Genomic DNA, 18327 nt, shown 5'->3' on the forward strand with positions numbered 1-18327 from the left:
CTGATACCAAAACCAGAAAAAGATGTCACAAAGAAAGAAAACTACAGGCCAATATCACTGATGAACATAGATGCAAAAATTCTCAACAAAATACTAGCAAACAGAATCCAACAGCACATTAGAAGAATCATACACCACGATCAAGTGGGGTTTATCACAGGAATGCAAGGATTCTTCAGTATATGCAAATTAATCAATGTGATACACCATATTAACAAACTGAAGGAGAAGAACCATATGATCATCTCAATAGAAGCAGAGAAAGCTTTTGACAAAATTCAACACCCATTTATGATAAAAACCCTCCAGAAAGTAGGCATAGAGGGAACTTTCCTCAACCTAGTAAAGGCCATATATGACAAACCCACAGCCAACATCGTCCTCGATGCTGAAAAACTGAAACCATTTCCACTAGATCAAGAACAAGACAAGGTTTCCCACTCTCACCACTATTATTCAACATAGTTTTGGAAGTTTTAGCCACAGCAATCCGAGAAGAAAAAGAAATAAAAGGAATCCTAATCAGAAAAGAAGAAGTAACGCTGTCACTGTTTGTAGATGACATGATACTATACATAGAGAATCCTAAAGATGCTACCAGAAAACTACTACTATAAGACACTGATGAAAGAAATTAAAGATGATACCAACAGATGGAGAGATATACCATGTTCTTGGATTGGAAGAATCAACACTGTGAAATGACTCTGCTACCCAAAGCAATCTACAGATTCAATGCAATCCCTATAAAACTACCACTGGTATTTTTCACAGAACTAGAACAAGAAATTTCACAATTTGTATGGAAACACAAAAGACCCCGAATACCCAAAGCAATCTTGAGAAAGAAAAACGGAGCTGGAGGAATCAGGCTCCCTGACTTCAAACTCTACTACAAAGCTACAGTAATGAAGACAGTATGTTGCTGCCACAGAAACAGAAATATAGATCAATGGAACAGGATAGAAAGCCCAGAGATAAACCTACACACATATGGTCACCTTATCTTTGATAAAGGAGGCAAGAATATACAATGGAGAAAAGACAGCCTCTTCAGTAAGTGGTGTTGGGAAAACTGGACAGCTACATGTAAAAGAATGAAATTAGAACACTTCCTAACACCATACACAAAAATAAACTCAAATGGATTAAAGCCCTAAATGTAAGGCCAGACACTATCAAACTCTTAGAGGAAAACATAGGCAGAACACTCTGTGACATAAATCACAGCAAGATCCTTTTTGACCCACCTCCTAGAGAAATGGAAATAAAAACAAGAGTAAACAAATGGGACCTAATGAAACTTAAAAGCTTTTCTACAGCAAAGGAAACCATAAACAAGACAAAACGGTAACCCTCAGAATGGGAGAAAATATTTGCAAAGGAAGCAACTGACAAAGGATTTATCTCCAAAATTTACAAGCAGCTCAATATCAAAAGAACAAAGAACCCAGTCCAAAAATGGGCAGAAGACCTAAATAGACATTTCTCCAAAGAAGATACACAGATTGCCTACAGATACATGAAAGAATGCTCAACATCATTAATCATTAGAGGAATGCAAATCAAAACTACAATGAGATATCATCTCACACCAGTCTGAATGGCCATCATCAAAAAATCTACAAACAATAAATGCTGGAGGGGGTGTGGAGAAAAGGGAACCCTCTTGCACTGTTGGTGGGAATGTAAATTGATATAGCCACTATGGAGAACCGTATGAAGGTTCCTTAAAAAACTAAAAATGGAACTACCATACAACCTAGCAATCCCATTACTGGGCATATACCCTGAGAAAACAATAATTCAAAAAGAGTCATGTACCACAATGTTCATTGCAGCACTATGGACATATATACACTACCAAACGTAAAATAGATAGCTAGTGGGAAGCAGCCGCAAAGCACAGGGAGATCAGCTCGGTGCTTTGTGACCACCTAGAGGGGTGGGATAGGGAAGGTGGGAGGGACGGAGATGCAAGAAGGAAGGTATATGGAGACATATGTATATGTATAACTGATTCACTTCGTTATATAGCAGAAACTAACACACCATTGTAAAGCAATTATACTCCAATAAAGAAGTTTAAAAAAAAGTTTAAGACAGTTATCAAACTCCAGTTAAATAAATGGGTTAGAGGACAAGCAGTTCATAAATGGGGAAGTTGTCAGCCAATGAAGGAATTAATATCCTTCAGCTAATATTTTCTGCACACCTAATGCCTTATGCTGCACTTGGTGTTGGAGTTTCCGTGGTGTAGACAACACTCTCGGTCCCTTGGCCAAGAGAGCGAGGCAATGGACACAGGGAACAAACAGATGCTGGCAAGGCCGCGGAAACTGGTTCAATTATTTGTGATGCCTAATATGACCAAAAAACTTTTTTTTTCTTTTTTGTAACCTCAGAAATTATCCTAATGAAGTAATTTTTTAAAAAAGATAGTTTGTATGTTGAGCAATAGGGCTTGGTCAAGTAAATAAGGTTTCTTTGGTCAATGGAGAGTGACTTTTATGATTAATATTCTAATTGTGGAAATAGTACCATGAGGTGTCATGAGAGGTGGCCATGTTGTATTCACACTGCTAAATTCAGTTCTGTGAATAAGTAAGCCCATGGTCATTAATGGTAGTAGGACTATGATATATTAAAATTTGTTTTGGTAACATTTACTTACTAGAAGAAATGGTAAGATTTGTTTTATTAAAAATGTTTTTTCCTCTTTTTAGCTGACTACACAGACTCTGCCTTTTCCGTGTTTTCATGGCCAGAGACATGACCTGACGCCTTGATGACCGGTCTCGGGGCCCTTGGGTGACTGGCTGGGGCACCATGGAACTTAAAGTATGGGTGGACGGAGTTCAGAGGATTGTTTGTGGGGTCACCGAAGTCACAACTTGCCAGGAAGTTGTCATAGCCTTAGCTCAAGCGATAGGTAAGTGAACTCTCGGGGTGTCTGAGTTAAAGTGGTTTATGCTTATGCTTCCTGTTGTTTTTGTTTGTTTTAAATATAGATGTCCTGTGGTTTTTGTTCATTTGGTTCCATAATACATCTCTCAGGCACACTTTTACTTACTACTGTCCCCTGCCTCCAGCTTAGGTCAGTCTGTGAAGATACTTGTTCTCTGCCTCATCGAGATTTTACTGATCTTGAGTCTAGAGTCTGCACTGTCTTCTCCTCACCTGTTTATCCTAAACAATGATTTCTGTAGCTAAAAATGTTTTCTTGAGCCAAAACATAGATTTCAAGTTCCCAGACTCTTCATTAGACAAAATCTGATTTTTTATTCTGAATACTTTCACAAAAGAAATTTGCAACAAATTAAATGACATGGTTCTTCATTAGAAAGATAATGTGTACCTTTCAAATCTTACACAGTAAAGATGAAGTAGTCAAATCCATGCGTACTGGCTCCATCTTATTCACTTATCCCGTTGCAACTTTTCTTCTTATTTACTCTCAGTTTATCTTTATGATATTTTATGCATGTTTTTTAGTTGCCATAATTCCATTTAGAACATGATGAGGGCATAAACACTTACATCAGTAAAGCCAGTAATGTGGGCTAAAGTTTGTATCTGCCTCTTAAATCCATCACTTAGCAAGCATGTGGAGTTGACCCTTGAACAACGCAAGTTTTAACTGCGAGGGTCCACTTATATGGGGCTTTTTTCCCAATAGTAAATCCTACAGTACTGCACGATTCAAGGTTAGTTGAATCCATGAGGAACTGCAGATAGAGAAGGCCGGCTGACTATAAGTTATATGCAGATTTTCAACTGTGTGGAGAGTTCACGCCCCTAACGCCTGCGTTGTTCAAGGGTCAACTGTATTGAGAAGGAAACTGTGTGTTCACCATGCTAGGTGCTCAGTGCCTCTTTGTCTTTGAGCTCCTTATCAAAAGTTTGATTTTATATAGTGCTAGTTTATATTGGAAGCGTGTCAGACTAGCTCAGGATGGAGACAAGTCACTGTCACGATGGCACCCTAGCATTTTGTAGAGGTGGTTGTGCCCCTGCATTGTGGCAAGTGCACTGTTTGAAGTTGGCAATAACCCTATACAAAGACAGAGGCTTTGTTTTAATACTAACATCTTGATTTTTCCTGAAATACTATATAGCACACTCATATATTAAAACAATGCTGAGAATCCTAGGCTTTCACACCCATGAAGTTTTCTTGCATTTGGCACTAGTATTGTATTTGTGGACTTAAGTTTAATTATTAAAGAGGAGGAAATTAAGGCATTTAATTTTATTTCATATTCTTTGCAACCAACTTATTTAGTCATTGCCCCTTTTGAAAGCCTCACATAATTTATTTGAATTAAAATATTAAGCATTGTTGAGTTTTTTTCTGCTTAGTGAAAACTAAAATTAGCAAGTGTCAAATCTAAGTTTCTTTGTTACATTTGAGAATCAAGCCATGGACAGTGGTTAAAAAAATGAGTAGTTTTTAGAAAAGTCAAGGTAGTTGAAGAGTGCAGTAAGCTGCATCTGTCCATATGGTAACCATGTTCTCTACACAGAATTTCAAGGAGAAACTGTCCGGATGTACCAGGAGTGTGTTTATCCGTTTGGACTAAAGAGTGTACTTCTTTGTGGCCAAGCTATTGATAAAAAGAAGCTTTAACTGAACCTACTCCCCCCGCCCCATATTTGCTTTCTCAGTAACTCAGTCCAGAACTGCTTTGAAAAGTTGACAACTTGAGTACAGATGCTTTACGATATTTCTCCAAACCTGGCTAAACAACTCTCTTGCTGAATCATAAATACTTCATTAAATTCAGAATTCACCTGAGAGATGATTCAACTGGCAACCAGCGAGCGCTGTTGATCCTTCTGTTGTGCCTTAAAATTTTCTCAGCCTCAGATTCGGTATGCTTCTAATACACACTTAAATATCTATCTCCATTGTCACGAAAGTTATTGGTATTCCGAGTCTAAACACACAATGGAAATGTTATAGTATTTTGACCTTATTTATACTGTAAGAAATAATAGAGGGTTTATTAATTAGGGAAATTGCTGCTGTAACAAACACCTGCAGAATCTCTGGCTTCACACAGTAAAAGGTTTAGTTACACTAATAGCAGCATATGGACTGACTGAACAAAACTGCAGATGTTTCTAAAAAATTTATAGTGATGCAACATATAGAGTAGCTTCTTAAGTTTAAGTCCACATATTTGCCCATGGGGGAAGCACTATATATATATATGATTAGGGATTATTGAGTTTTTCTGGGGAGCTAAAATCGCTTTCAGGAAACCATCATGATGTAAAAACATGTATACATATGGGCAGTCTGCAAATATATATGACAGCTAACATTTTCTGACTCAATGGTACTAATCACTCAAATCAAGTTAGAAAAGAGCTAAAGACAGAACATAATTTGATAAAAGATTTTGAATGTTAGTTACTAGTATGGAAGGAAATCCTTTCTCCTCTGATCTCTGACTACCTTGACAGGTTATATTTAGGTGGTAGAAATAGAACATATTCCCAAATTATAAGAGACAGTGACGAAAAGTGAAACGATGATTGACACACTCACTTGGCATGAAGTGGTTAAACTTCCCAGCAGGAACGCACTGTTTGGATACTGTACACCCTGGTCTTTCTGAAACATTCCCAATTTTAAATATTCGACCTTGTTTTTCCCATAAACTGTCCCAGAAATGCCATTATTTCAAAATAGAGTTCAAACTACTTCTCAAATCTGTGTGTGAAACAGAAAGCCTTAAACAATTCAACCGTCTCAAGTTAAGTTGAGAAAATGCATTTGCTTTTACAAAATCACAAACGAAAAATATGAAAAGAATGTACTTTTGCCCTCAAGTAGCTTAGAACTTAAAGTACAGCTAACAAAAGATTAGAGAGGAAAAAAAGAGGAGGAAGAAATCAAGGAGACTGAGGGAAAGGTTTTCTGATTCGCGCTGCTTTGTTGCCTGGTGCCATTTGAAGTACTGAAGATTCAGAATTTGTCTCTGTTCCCATTTCTGATGATCTCATCCCATATCTTTTTCAACCGGGGCCAGAGCTAGCATTTAACACAAACAAATTGACTGGGCCTGGGGCCCAAGATGGCGTGGATTGTTCCAAAAAGCCATGTTTCATAGAGTTTGCCCCAACAAAATCAGTTTTCAAACAAACACATTTTATGCTGATCTTTGGTTTTATTATTTGTTAATATTTCTTTCTCTTCTCTGGCAGTCTCTTCAAAGTAGGGGTCCTACTTATTTATCTTTCTTTCACCATTGCTTTGCCTAAAGTAGTAGGTACTCTACAAAACATAGTTTCTAGAACAGTGCTTCCCCATAGAACTTTCTGCAAGGATGGCAGTGTTCTGTATCTGTGCCGTCCAATACAGTAGCCACTAGCCACATGAAGCTGTTACCTACTTGAAGTGTGGCTAGTGTAAGTGAGGAAATGAGTTTTTAATTAAAGTTTAAATGTGGCTCGTGGCTAATAGCTATTGTAGTGAACAGCACAGTTCTAGAAGATGACTAACTGGTGTCTCAGACTTAAAAGGTCCAAACCCAAGCTTCGTGTCCCAGCTGTTGCCTATCCTCAGATTTCCTCCCCCTCATCTCAACAAATGGGAACTATTGCCTTTAATTGATTAGATCTAAAACTTTTGTGTGATCTTTGGTTCTTTTCTTGCTCTAATACCTTACAACTAATCCATCAACAAATCCTCCCTGTACTATCTTCGGTATATATCCAGAATCTTGTTGCTTCTCTCCACAGCCACTGTTACGACCTTGATGTAAGCCACCATCATTTCTCACCTAGATTTTTGCAGTGGCCTTCCAGCTCATTTCCCTGTATCATCCTGGTCTCCTGCAGCCTATTCTCAACAGATTTATTTTAAAGTCATACTCTGAAACTATGCATCATCATCACTTTTCTGCTCAAAACCCCTTAGTGGTTTCCGGACACTCACTCAGAAAATTTTAAAGTCCATGCGATGGTCTTCAGGGCCCTAAATGAATCCCTGCTTTACCTCCAACCTCATTTCCTCCCACTCACTTTTTTTTTTTTTTTTTTTTTTTTTTGCGGTACGCGGGCCTCTCACTCGCGCAGGCTCAGCGGCCATGGCTCACGGGCCCAGCCGCTCCACGGCACGTGGGATCTTCCCGGACCGGGGCACGAACCCGCGTCCCCTGCATCGGCAGGCGGACTCTCAGCCACTGCGCCACCAGGGAAGCCCACCTCCCACTCACTTTTGATTGCTTCCTCTTAAACGTGTCAGAGACAGTTCCGCCTTAGTCTTTGCACCTGTTTTTCTGTCGGCTGAGAATACTGTGCGCCCAGCGCTCTTCCAGATTCACTCCCTTGGCTCACTGCTCCCTGACCGCCTGTCCATGCACACACGCACACATACTCCCCATCTGCCATACTCTATTTTTCTCTATTGTGCTCCCCCCGGCCCCTGCGACATATTACATATAGGCCACAATCGATTATCCACATTTTTGAAACCTAAAAAATTTTGAAAGCCTAAAGTTTATCATACTTAATTTGTTAGCCATACCTGGCATGGCTTGAACTCATTTAGTAGTAAAAACTGATCTGATTTGATGTGAGGCTGAGGCTGCTTTTAATCTATATTTATTCCATTTGGTAGGAAATTGTTATATTTTACTTTAGAATTTTCAATATGTTTGACTACAGACCTGCAGGATGGCACTATGCTACCTTCCTATAATCCAAACAGTTCTGAATGTTTAGCATATCTGACCTTAAAGCTGTTGGTTAATGGACAGCAGACATACATTCTTTCCTTTGTGTGTTGTGTATTGCCTGCCCCTCTTTTGTTATTGCTTATTCTCATAGCTTAAAACCATGTCTAGCATGTAGTAGATACTTAATACCTACTTGTGAATAAATGAATGAATTTTTTAAGTTTCTGTGAATGACAGACTGAACTTGGTGATGTCCCATTCATCTCTAAGATTATATGATCCTTTAGAAGATGAAGAAAATAATATATTTTATATTGTCACATTTAACTCTTAATTTCACCTATAAATGATCAATTTTAGAAATTTATGAATTGGTTAATTTTGTATCTGTTTACAAGTAGTACTATCCATTGTAGACTATTTTGAAATTTAGCAAAACACAAAGAAGGTAAAAGAAGCACTCATGACCTTGCTTCCTAGAAGTAAACACTATAAGCAATGCTTTTTATGTACCTACAGATGAGTTTTTTTAAAAAAAAGATTTCACTCTAATGCTTCATAGTTTTAAAGTCCCACTTTTCATTACTGAATTGGGAATTAAATTTTCCACATCATTTAACAGTCTCGCAGCAGTCTTATGAGGAAGGCCCTGTTATGATCCCTATTTCAGAGATGATGGAACAGAGGCACAGAGATGTTAAATAACATGCCCAAGCGCCCGTAGCTGGTAAGGAGGGTCCTGGGATGCAAACCAGTAGTCTGATTCAAGAACCCTGCTCTTAACTACTATTATACTATGTTATTTATATCCCCTATAATCTCAATGGACAACTGTTAGAAAATATACTCACCGACTGAATTACATTGAAACAAAAACTAAAAATCCTTAGTACTAAAATATACTGCTTTTTTATAGCCAAGGTCATCTTTTACAATTTTGATATTTATAGCAGTAGTGTAGTATATCATCCATAATTCTGAGTATCATCAATAATTCTAAGTATCTTCTATATTTTCCACATCCATAAAAGATTATTTTAATGAATGTGAACACATGTAATTCACAACATGCATCAGTCAGGATGGGTAAAATTATGCTTCATTAATAATCCCCCAAACCTTAGTGGTTTATAATGATGTGTTAGCTATTATTTTGGTTAATATTATTTATGTAAAGTAACCAGCACAAAGCCTAGCAAAGAGTGGGCATATTAAATGTTAATCATTATGAAATCAATAAATGTTTTCATTATTTTTAGTCATAGTATATTTATAATAAAATCCTAAGTAAGTCCTAAATTAATATGCAGTAATTCTGTGATTACATGATAGTCTCATCAACACACTGGGAAAATATACTGTGAATGATATAACTATGGGTTAAATGCACAGCTAGCTGACAGGTTATACTCAAAGATATTCTTGTACCACTGTCATCATAAGATAAATACTCTATGGTAGAAGTTATCTTAATAGCTACACACAGGACAAACAGAAAGTTCATTGACAAATTTTCAGAATAGTTGTACATCACTGGGAAATTGCTTTAAAAAATATATATATATATATAAAAGCATCAAAAGCATTTAACAGACTATAAAATGTCACAATGTAAGTTCTGTTACAGAGAGCTATGTTTATTGTAAGAATTCTAAGTCATTATGGAATGAATTAGTTTTGTTCACTAGATTCTGCATGAGATTCCAAAATGTTTGTAGCTCAAGGAGAGAAGTATCTATTATCAGAAAAACTGAGTGGGGTAGGATACTTTATTCACCATAGATAAGGAATAAGTCAGGTGTTAACTGGCATTACTTACAATATGTCCAGAAACAGGAGGATATTTTAGCATTAAATTCGTGAGAGGTTAATGCCAGCTCTCTGTCATGTCCTTTTGAAGAACGTAGAGTGTTCATCTTTGGGGTAAGGAGGATTTCATACTGAAGAAACAATCAAATGTCAGTTAAAACTAAAATTTCTGAAGAGCGTTCATGATCAGGGTGTCTAATAGAATATATTCCCAGGGCCTGACACTACTTCTGACAAATGTTTGTTCATTCTATATTTGTTGAATACATAACAAGAAGTGACACTTTTAAATGATGATTTTATTTTTTTGGCTCTAAGGAGAAATTTCCTAAAATTGTAAAAAAAAGTGGTTACAGTTTTTTAAATGGTTGAAATAAGAGCATAATGTTTCTGGGTGACTCATATTTGAGTATTCGAGTTTTGGTGTGTATTTCTAAAACTTCATATTACTTCACAGTCAAATATTCCACTTTAAGTTAGGTGAAAGTCGTCTGTTATCTCCTTTTTTTTTTTAATTTTTTTAACGTCTTTATTGGAGTATAATTGCTTTACGACGGTGTGTTAGTTTCTGCTGTATAACAAAGTGAATCAGCTATACACATACATATGTTCCCATATCTCTTACATATACATATATCTGCGTCTCCCCTCCTCCCTCCCTCTCCCTCCCACCCTCCCTATCCCACCCCTCTAGGTGGTCACAAAGCACCGAGCTGATCTCCGTGTGCTATGTGGCTGCTTCCCACTAGCTATCTATTGTACATTTATATCATTCGTCCAGTGGGATTCCACTGATGCGCTAAAATCTCTTTGTGATTTTCCTCATTATGTGAAATTAATGATTCTTGGGCTTATACTCAATTGCTTCAGCTCTTCAGAAGTATAGTCAGTATTTTATTTATCATTACAAATTGTGGCATACAGGCCTAGGTAGCCAAAACAGTTTAAACTACAAATGCCATAGATAGATAGATAGATAGATAGATAGATAGATGTTCCTTTTTATTAGTCTTAGGGCTACATCAAGATAGTATGCAAGGTAGAACTAAATGTATCCACTTAATAAACTGCAATAAAAGGAGTTTTGCAGGAGGAATTGGAATCTCTCTAAATGAAATATTCACGTTCTGTAGGGCCTTGCCAAGTATAGGCATTCAAATTCCAATGATTGTGGAATTTAACTCTTACATAAGCTATCTAAAACCCAATTTCTGTAATAAAATCAAAGTATTAATTCATTTACTTTTTAAAAAAGCTTTTTTAGGGCTTCCCTGGTGGCGCAGTGGTTGCGAGTCCACCTGCCGATGCAGGGGACACGGGTTCGTGCCCCGGTCCGGGAAGATCCCACATGCCGCGGAGCGGCTGGGCCCATGAGCCGTGGCCACTGGGCCTGCTCATCTGGAGCCTGTGCTCCGCAACGGGAAAGGCCACAACAGTGAGAGGCCTGCGTACCGCAAAAAAAAAAAAAAAAGCTTTTTTATATTGCTGGATGGATTTTTTTGGGGGGCCTTATTGCACTAAATATGCATTATTTAACAAAAAGGAACCGCTAGCAGTAAAAGCAATCCTAAATAATCTACCAAGACATTCTCATAGAGTAGCAGTACCATTAAGCATTGGAAAAATCAGCTTTATATTTAATTATAACTAAATTAGAGTCCTTAAAATTTTTGATTTCACTCATATAATGTAATGATTCAGTTTTCTTTTTAAAGATGCTTCATGGCCTGGTAGGCTTAGAGAGGGTTCTACTGGTCTAGTCCAACCCTTCATATTTACTGATGAGGACACAGGGTCCAGATAGCAGGAGTGAGATCCTAAAAGTAGTTGATAGACAGCAGAGCCAGGAACACAAAGTGCTGTGATCTTTGAAGCAGTGTGTACATCTGGAACAAGTTTAACCTTGAAGATTTGTTGGGTGGTTTTTCTTAGTATAATTACAGTAATTTTAACTTGAAAATCTTTAGAAACATTTTTTTATTCCAAGAAGCCAAATCCAGTGTGCTAATAAGGCTTTGCATTCCCCTTGTTTGCCCAGCTATTTGGATAATAGCAACAACTAATACTTGTATAGCACTTTTCAATGTTATAAAACATTTTTATATTTTATATCTCACTTAACTCTTACAACATTGTCAGGTAAGAAAATACAAGTCTCACTCCATAGATGAAGAAACCAGAGCTGAAGGAAATTTAATAATTTGTGCAAATCACATAAATATATGGCAGAGCCAGATCTGAAAACAGGCCTTCTGACTCCAGAGAGCCCTTATTCTTTCTTTCCACTCTGTCCAGCTTTACATAGCTAGGAGTTGCTGCAAGTTGATTAAGGATTCTTTTAGTCAGATTGTTGTCGCGTCATGTCACTATTTAAAGGAGGTCTCGGGCTTCCCTGGTGGCGCAGTGGTTGAGAGCCCGCCTGCCGATGCAGGGGACGCGGGTTCGTGCCCCGGTCCGGGAGGATCCCACATGCAGCGGAGCGGCTGGGCCCGTGAGCCATGGCCGCTGAGCCTGCGCGTCCGGAGCCTGTGCTCCGCAACGGGAGAGGCCACAACAGTGAGAGGCCCGCGTACCGCAAAAAAAATAGATAAATAAATAAAAAATATAAAGGAGGTCTCTTGGTCAGCCCTTTTGTCATGTGAATAGCAATGTGTTCAATTAATGATGGCTGCCATGTATTGAAAACCTGCTACGGGCCAGGCAATATGGCAGGTGCTTATTAGCCCTGATTCTGACCTTCAGAACCTATGAGGTACTGCCACTCTCCCCACTTTAGAAGTGAAGTTAGGCTACTTATCCAGCAAGTAATTTACCCGAGCTTAAAACTCTAGTCTGTTTGCTTTCAAAGCTTCAACTTTTCAGCTGCACCCAAGATTCAGGTTTCCTTAAAGACAAACATACACATATGCTAAGAGCAGTATCACTCTTCATCTGCTACTTTTGAATAATAGCACATGTGGGTGTTCATAGTACATATCCAGATTTCCATTTATTGGCCCAGTAATTGAGGAAATACTACTGTTGGTTCAGAAGCTCATGAAATTAAAAAAGAAGACAGGGAAGACAAATCAGTAGCTGTATATGCCAATATGATAATTGCTAGATGGCAAGGTGAGTTTTTTTTCTTTGTAATAATATTAACTACTAACGGACACTTTTTTAAAATTGAGATGTAATTGATATATAACCTTACATTAGTTTCAGATGTCTAATGGACACTCTTAACAAAATTAATATTTTCCATCTGACCCACACACCTTAAATGGAAATATTTAGGAAGTGTATTCAAGCTAATGACATTATATTGTCTTCTGAATCTTTATCTTCCATAATTACTGTTAGATTCAGTATATTTTTAACATAAATGTAACTTTATTCTACTTTTCTTTTTTAATAATATCATTTTTGCCTTTTTAATGTTTTTTAAAAGACTCTTCGAAGCTATTACTTATCAAAGCTGAACAAGACTTCTCTTCAGGCCCCACTCTTTATATGAGACTATTTTGAGGGTTGTTTTCACTGAGGTGATTTTTTTATTTGCCACAGGTATGCAAGACGGTATGGGCAAGGAAAGGCCTACCCAGCACCTGTAGCTGAGTAGCAGGTCCTCCACTGGCTCCATGTCTCCTTTCAGGAGGACAGACGGGGGCTCCAACCTTCCCAAGTCCTGATGTGCAAAGAAATCAGAGGGATTCCTCAAGTGGAAGTCTGCTCAAGTTCTGAAGTCCTGCCTGGTTCCTGGGACCAGGCCCTCCTGGCTTCCAACAGGACACTCTAGTGCCCTCCTTAGTTTCAGCTGGAGGTCTTGCTGCAAACAAGGTCTGGGCAGTCAGGCATTTGACAAGAGGGTAGATTAAGATTCCCAGTGAGGTTTAAAGTGTAAAGATGAGTTTCTAAGCGAGTCCGAAGAGTGTATGCAGTTCACATCCCCATAGGTTTATGTGTTACGTATCTTAAGGAGTTCAGTATCCTCAAGTGAAAGTTTTAAAGACATCATGGGCTGGACTTTGATGCTAATTAAGAAGACACAGTTATCAAACTGTGTCCTATGTCTGGAGGCATTATTTTAGCTGTTGCGTATCCCTTTTTGACAATTTATTCTTATCTCTTTTTATCTAGGTCGAACTGGAAGGTACACTCTTATAGAAAAATGGAGAGATACTGAAAGACACTTAGCACCTCATGAAAATCCTATCATATCCTTAAACAAATGGGGGCAGTACGCTAGTGACGTACAGCTGATTTTACGTCGAACGGGACCGTCTCTCAGTGAGCGGCCCACGTCGGATGGTGTGGCTCGAGTTCCTGAAAGAACTTTATGCAGGCAGAGTTTGCCCCCCTTAGCTAAACTGAGGCCTCAGATTGACAAAGCAATCAAAAGGAGGGAGCCTAAAAGGAAATCATTAACATTTACAGGAGGTGCCAAAGGGTTAATGGACATTTTTGGAAAAGGTAAAGAAACTGAATTTAAGCAAAAGGTGCTGAATAACTGCAAAACAACAGCAGATGAGTTAAAGAAGCTGATCCGTTTGCAGACAGAAAAGCTCCAATCCATTGAGAAAGAGCTAGAATCAAATGAAATAGAAATACGATTTTGGGAGCAAAAATATAATTCTAACCTTGAAGAAGAAATTGTCCGCCTGGAGCAAAAGATCAAAAGAAACGATGTAGAAATTGAAGAGGAAGAATTTTGGGAAAATGAATTACAGATTGAACAGGAAAATGAAAAACAGCTGAAAGATCAACTTCAAGAAATAAGACAGAAAATAACAGAATGTGAGAGCAAATTAAAGGACTATTTGGGTCAAATCCAAACTATGGAAAGTGGTCTTGAAGCAGAAAAATTGCAACGGGAAGTTCAAGAGGCACAGGTCAATGAAGAAGAGGTTAAAGGAAAGATCGGTAAGGTCAGAGGGGAAATTGACATTCAAGGCCAGCAGAGTCTGAGGCTGGAAAATGGTATTAAAGCTGTGGAAAGATCTCTTGGACAAGCCACCAAACGATTACAGGTAAGAACACTTTTATTAGAATGTTTCATCTATTTAAAAGAATTAAATATTTGGAATCTAAAAAACTGAACTCCTCTTTTTCTTTCCTCGTGGAAGCTTCTTAAACTCTGTATTTCTCCAAATCACTGTAGGTTTGCTCTTGATCTTCCAAAATGATAATGCCTTTATTTTCATCACTGGTCATGGAAAAGAATCTGAAAATAGAAAATGTTCAATAAAACACAGAAAGTTGACCTGAAATATATATATAGAAAAAAGAATTAAATATATTTTGGCATCTTCTTTACTGATTGTTCATTTTCTCTTACATTTAAAGTTAGAAACTTACTTTGGTTTATCATTTTCTTAGAATTTCTGCGACTTATGACAAAGCTAAGATATGAGGCCGAAACAAAGATGAGAGCTGAAGCCACACAGATCCTTTTCCACAGAAGAAGCTTTCTTACTGTGGCAGTGATAGCATTAGGTAATCGGATACAGGAGATGAGAATCTCAGAGCTGGAATGGACACTAATGATGAGATAGTGAATCTGACCTTCTCCTTTTAGCGATAGGGAAACCAAAGCTGAAAGAGATTACCAAGGATTGGTTCACCAAGGATTGTGCAGCTAGCTGGCTGCTTATCTCTCACCGCTCCTTTGTTGCTAACCCCACCTCCTCCCCTCTCCTGTAACTGTCCTTTGCTTCCCTGAGGAGAGGGGCAGGTTCCTCTCTGATGTTTCCCCATCTCTAGTGGGTACGAGAACATTTCTATTTCACACTTACTCCATGATCACTCAGCTTATATTTCTTGGATACCCATTCTTGAAAAGACAGTGTGGTCATGTTAATGGGAGTTGCACAGAGCTGTCAGTGTCTAACAGCTGAAATGAGAAGGGGACACAATTGACTATAATATGGCTACTTACATTTAAATAAATTAAAGTTAAATAATATTCAATAAAGCTGTTTAAAAATATTAAATAAATTTAAATTTCTGTTTTAGTCACAGTTGGCCACATTTCAAGTGCTCGGTAGCACCTATGTGCAGTGGCTGCTGAATCGGACAGTGCTGGTTTAGAAGCCGTGTGGTCACGGATCAAAGAGCGAACCGTGAGGCTTACTGGTTAGAAATTGAGAGTGTGTGTAGTAACAGCATCTCCAGATAGTGCCTGTGTGCACTGGAGTTTGAGAAGAGCTGCTGTAGAGTAGGAACAGTTCCACAAGCAGAGAAAGCTGACGTTTCAGGAAGAACTGATGTGATTTCCTTTCTCTGCCACTAACTATAGCGAGAGGTAGAACTACCACCAAAATTTGCAAAGTCAGGAATTTCTCATAAAATAGAAGGTTGTTAACTTATGATTTGTCGGCATTTTACTATTTGGATTCATTTCAACACAAAACGAGTGCAGTTGGAAATTGTATTGCCTTGATATTACAGGAAACACTAATTTGTGACAGTTGTTACTAATAAACCCCACTACCTGTGAAAAGTGTCTAATGGTCAAACTACTAACATATCTCCAAGTACCCCCTACACTCAAAGTAGCGAAAAACCCCTCCTTTCTATTTTCTCTTCCCTACCCTTAACACATCCTCTGACACAACCAGCTTGGATGAGGCCTTGCCACTTTTTCTTATAGTGCCCTAAAGGAGAGAAAGAGAAGAAAGTCCATTTGGTAATAGAATGCCTCTCCTTGCTTTTGGAGCTTTCTGGCCGTCCAAACTTGGTCTCCTTACTTTAGCACTCTTCAGTTCTCAGATCTGCTCATCAAGGATTAAAAAAACCCCATATGGGAATCTTGCTCTCCTTGCTTTCCTTGCTATAATATAAATCTCAATAATGGATTCCATGAAAACTTAAACAGTTTATAGAAAACAAGAACCCTGAATCACATGGACCAAGTGACTATTCATTTTGCAGTCAGTTATGAAGTAGATAATAAGGAAGTTTAATTGTGAACAGCTTAGCAAGCTTGCTGTAAACACCAGGATGGATGGAATCCAGTGTTTTATTCGTGAAAGTTTATAGACATATATTAATTTCATCAGGTGCATAGTATACTCCTAACGGAGGAAAGCATGACATGTAAGAGGACAGACTGAAGAAGTTGTTGTCCTTTATTTGCTTAACTTTTGGCCCATGCCACAGAGTGAAAGTGACCTCCTTAGCCCATTACGTCGATATAAACCAGGTTTGTTAAATGCGTTCTTGTGAAAGGTGTCCCACATTCAACCCTTGTAGCAGGTGGGCTGTCACCAGGATGTCTGTAGCTGGCCAATAGTGAACCCTCAAATTTTAGAAAGCATTTAACTCCCATATAGGACAAAGAACAAGAATTGGAGCAGCTGACCAAGGAGCTGCGGCAAGTCAACCTCCAGCAGTTTATCCAGCAGACAGGGACGAAAGTCACCGTTTTGCCAGCGGAGCCCATCGAAGTGGAGGCCTCGCATGCAGACCTAGAAAGGGGTAAGATTTGAGAAATCGCTTTTTTGAAAACTTTACTCTCTTAACTTGGAATAAACTGCTTACATTCAGTTAAAATGTTCTCCTACCATTCAAAGCTAATTCTTGGGCCGCTTAAAAAAATTTTTGACGTACTTACTGTTTCTGGGGAAAATCAATAATATTTAGGTTATTTATTTACTTGGATGACCAGATACCCTATCATTAGTTTTAAACTGCTTCCTTACAAACTTTTCCTAAAATGTGTGTGAGTCGTAATCTATTAATTGAGTTTATTAATTGAGTTTTAGCTTCTCTCTGTTCCTAATGTCCCTTCTTCCTCTCCTAAAAGTCTCTGTTATTAATTTGTGCTGATATTTAAAAGACAGTTCTAAATCTGTATATGCATATAATCTGAACAACCCAGAAGGAGAAGCAAAATGTTCACCTTTTAAAAAAAGATCATGAACTGTTCAAATCACTGAAAACTATTTTATCAACTGAGAGAGTCAAGCAGACGTAACCTCTCCTCTCACCCAGGACTCACAGGGGGTTGCAATCGTTACTGTATATCATTTGGTTCTTGAGAGCAGGAAAAGTTCTAATTTTTCATATTGCTAAGTACTCCAGGTTACTGCGAACATCAAATGACTTTCTCTGTTTCCTATTTAGAGGCACCATTCCAGTCTGGGTCTCTGAAGCGACCTGGTTCCTCTCGGCAGCTCCCCAGTAATCTTCGTATTCTACAGAATCCTATCTCGTCTGGTTTTAATCCTGAAGGCATATATGTATAACATTATCTGTCTTCAGGGGAGAGACCCAGTAAAGGTACCAAGGACAGTGAAAATTCCTTCTTTGATTTTGTGCCAATGATGAACAGAGGATATATTTCACAAGCCACCGAATCTTTTTTCTGTCCTAAATTGCATACCACTTGGAGCCATACCCTGTGCACTGATGCTAAAGAACAAAGAAACTGTGTTTTCACACACCCACAGTGTTGATGTTTTTGTCCAGCAGCTGTAATGCAAAGCCTTCATTTTTATTTGTAGCATTTTGAGAGCATTAGGAAAGTATTATACTGTGTGTATACATAAATAAAACCGTGGCTTCAGAATGAAGAGAAATATGTGACTGGCTTAGTTTATTTATTCCCTGTAATCAATTAAGGAGTGAGTGTTGATGTTTTAATATTTTTTATTAATACTTGTCCTGTGACTGAGTTACATTGCATATTGTGTGATGATGACTTTGTGTGCATGTTGCCAGACTCCATGCGTTGCTGAATTACAGCTACACAAGCGTCATAGGGGGCTCCGCCTTGGAAACTGACTCCAGAAGAACTGACTTGCATTTACCTTGTGAACCCATCCTAGCCACTGCTTAATTAGGT

At 38.3% G+C, this 18327-nt stretch overlaps 1 protein-coding gene across 5 annotated transcripts in view; it reads left to right on the plus strand.

The window, feature by feature from the left end:
* Nucleotides 1-18061, plus strand: part of RASSF8 (Ras association domain family member 8) — a 131029-nt gene extending 112968 nt beyond the window's left edge. For 4 of the 5 annotated variants that reach the window (XM_024129009.3, XM_028491105.2, XM_055085517.1 and 1 more), the window contains 4 exons: nt 2727-2932; nt 13620-14509; nt 16814-16958; nt 17607-18061. In XM_024129009.3, the coding sequence (XP_023984777.1) occupies nt 2830-2932; nt 13620-14509; nt 16814-16958; nt 17607-17728 (1260 nt within the window). In that variant the 5' untranslated portion in view covers nt 2727-2829 and the 3' untranslated portion in view covers nt 17729-18061. Of the gene's footprint in view, nt 1-2726; nt 2933-13619; nt 14510-14858; nt 14976-16813; nt 16959-17606 lie in introns of those variants that run through there. The other variant, XR_002892559.2, reaches the window with a different exon arrangement.
* Nucleotides 18062-18327: the final 266 nt, after the last annotated feature.

The sequence above is a fragment of the Physeter macrocephalus genome, chromosome 6 (assembly GCF_002837175.3).
Source record: "Physeter macrocephalus isolate SW-GA chromosome 6, ASM283717v5, whole genome shotgun sequence".
In the NCBI taxonomy this organism is placed as follows: domain Eukaryota; kingdom Metazoa; phylum Chordata; class Mammalia; order Artiodactyla; family Physeteridae; genus Physeter; species Physeter macrocephalus.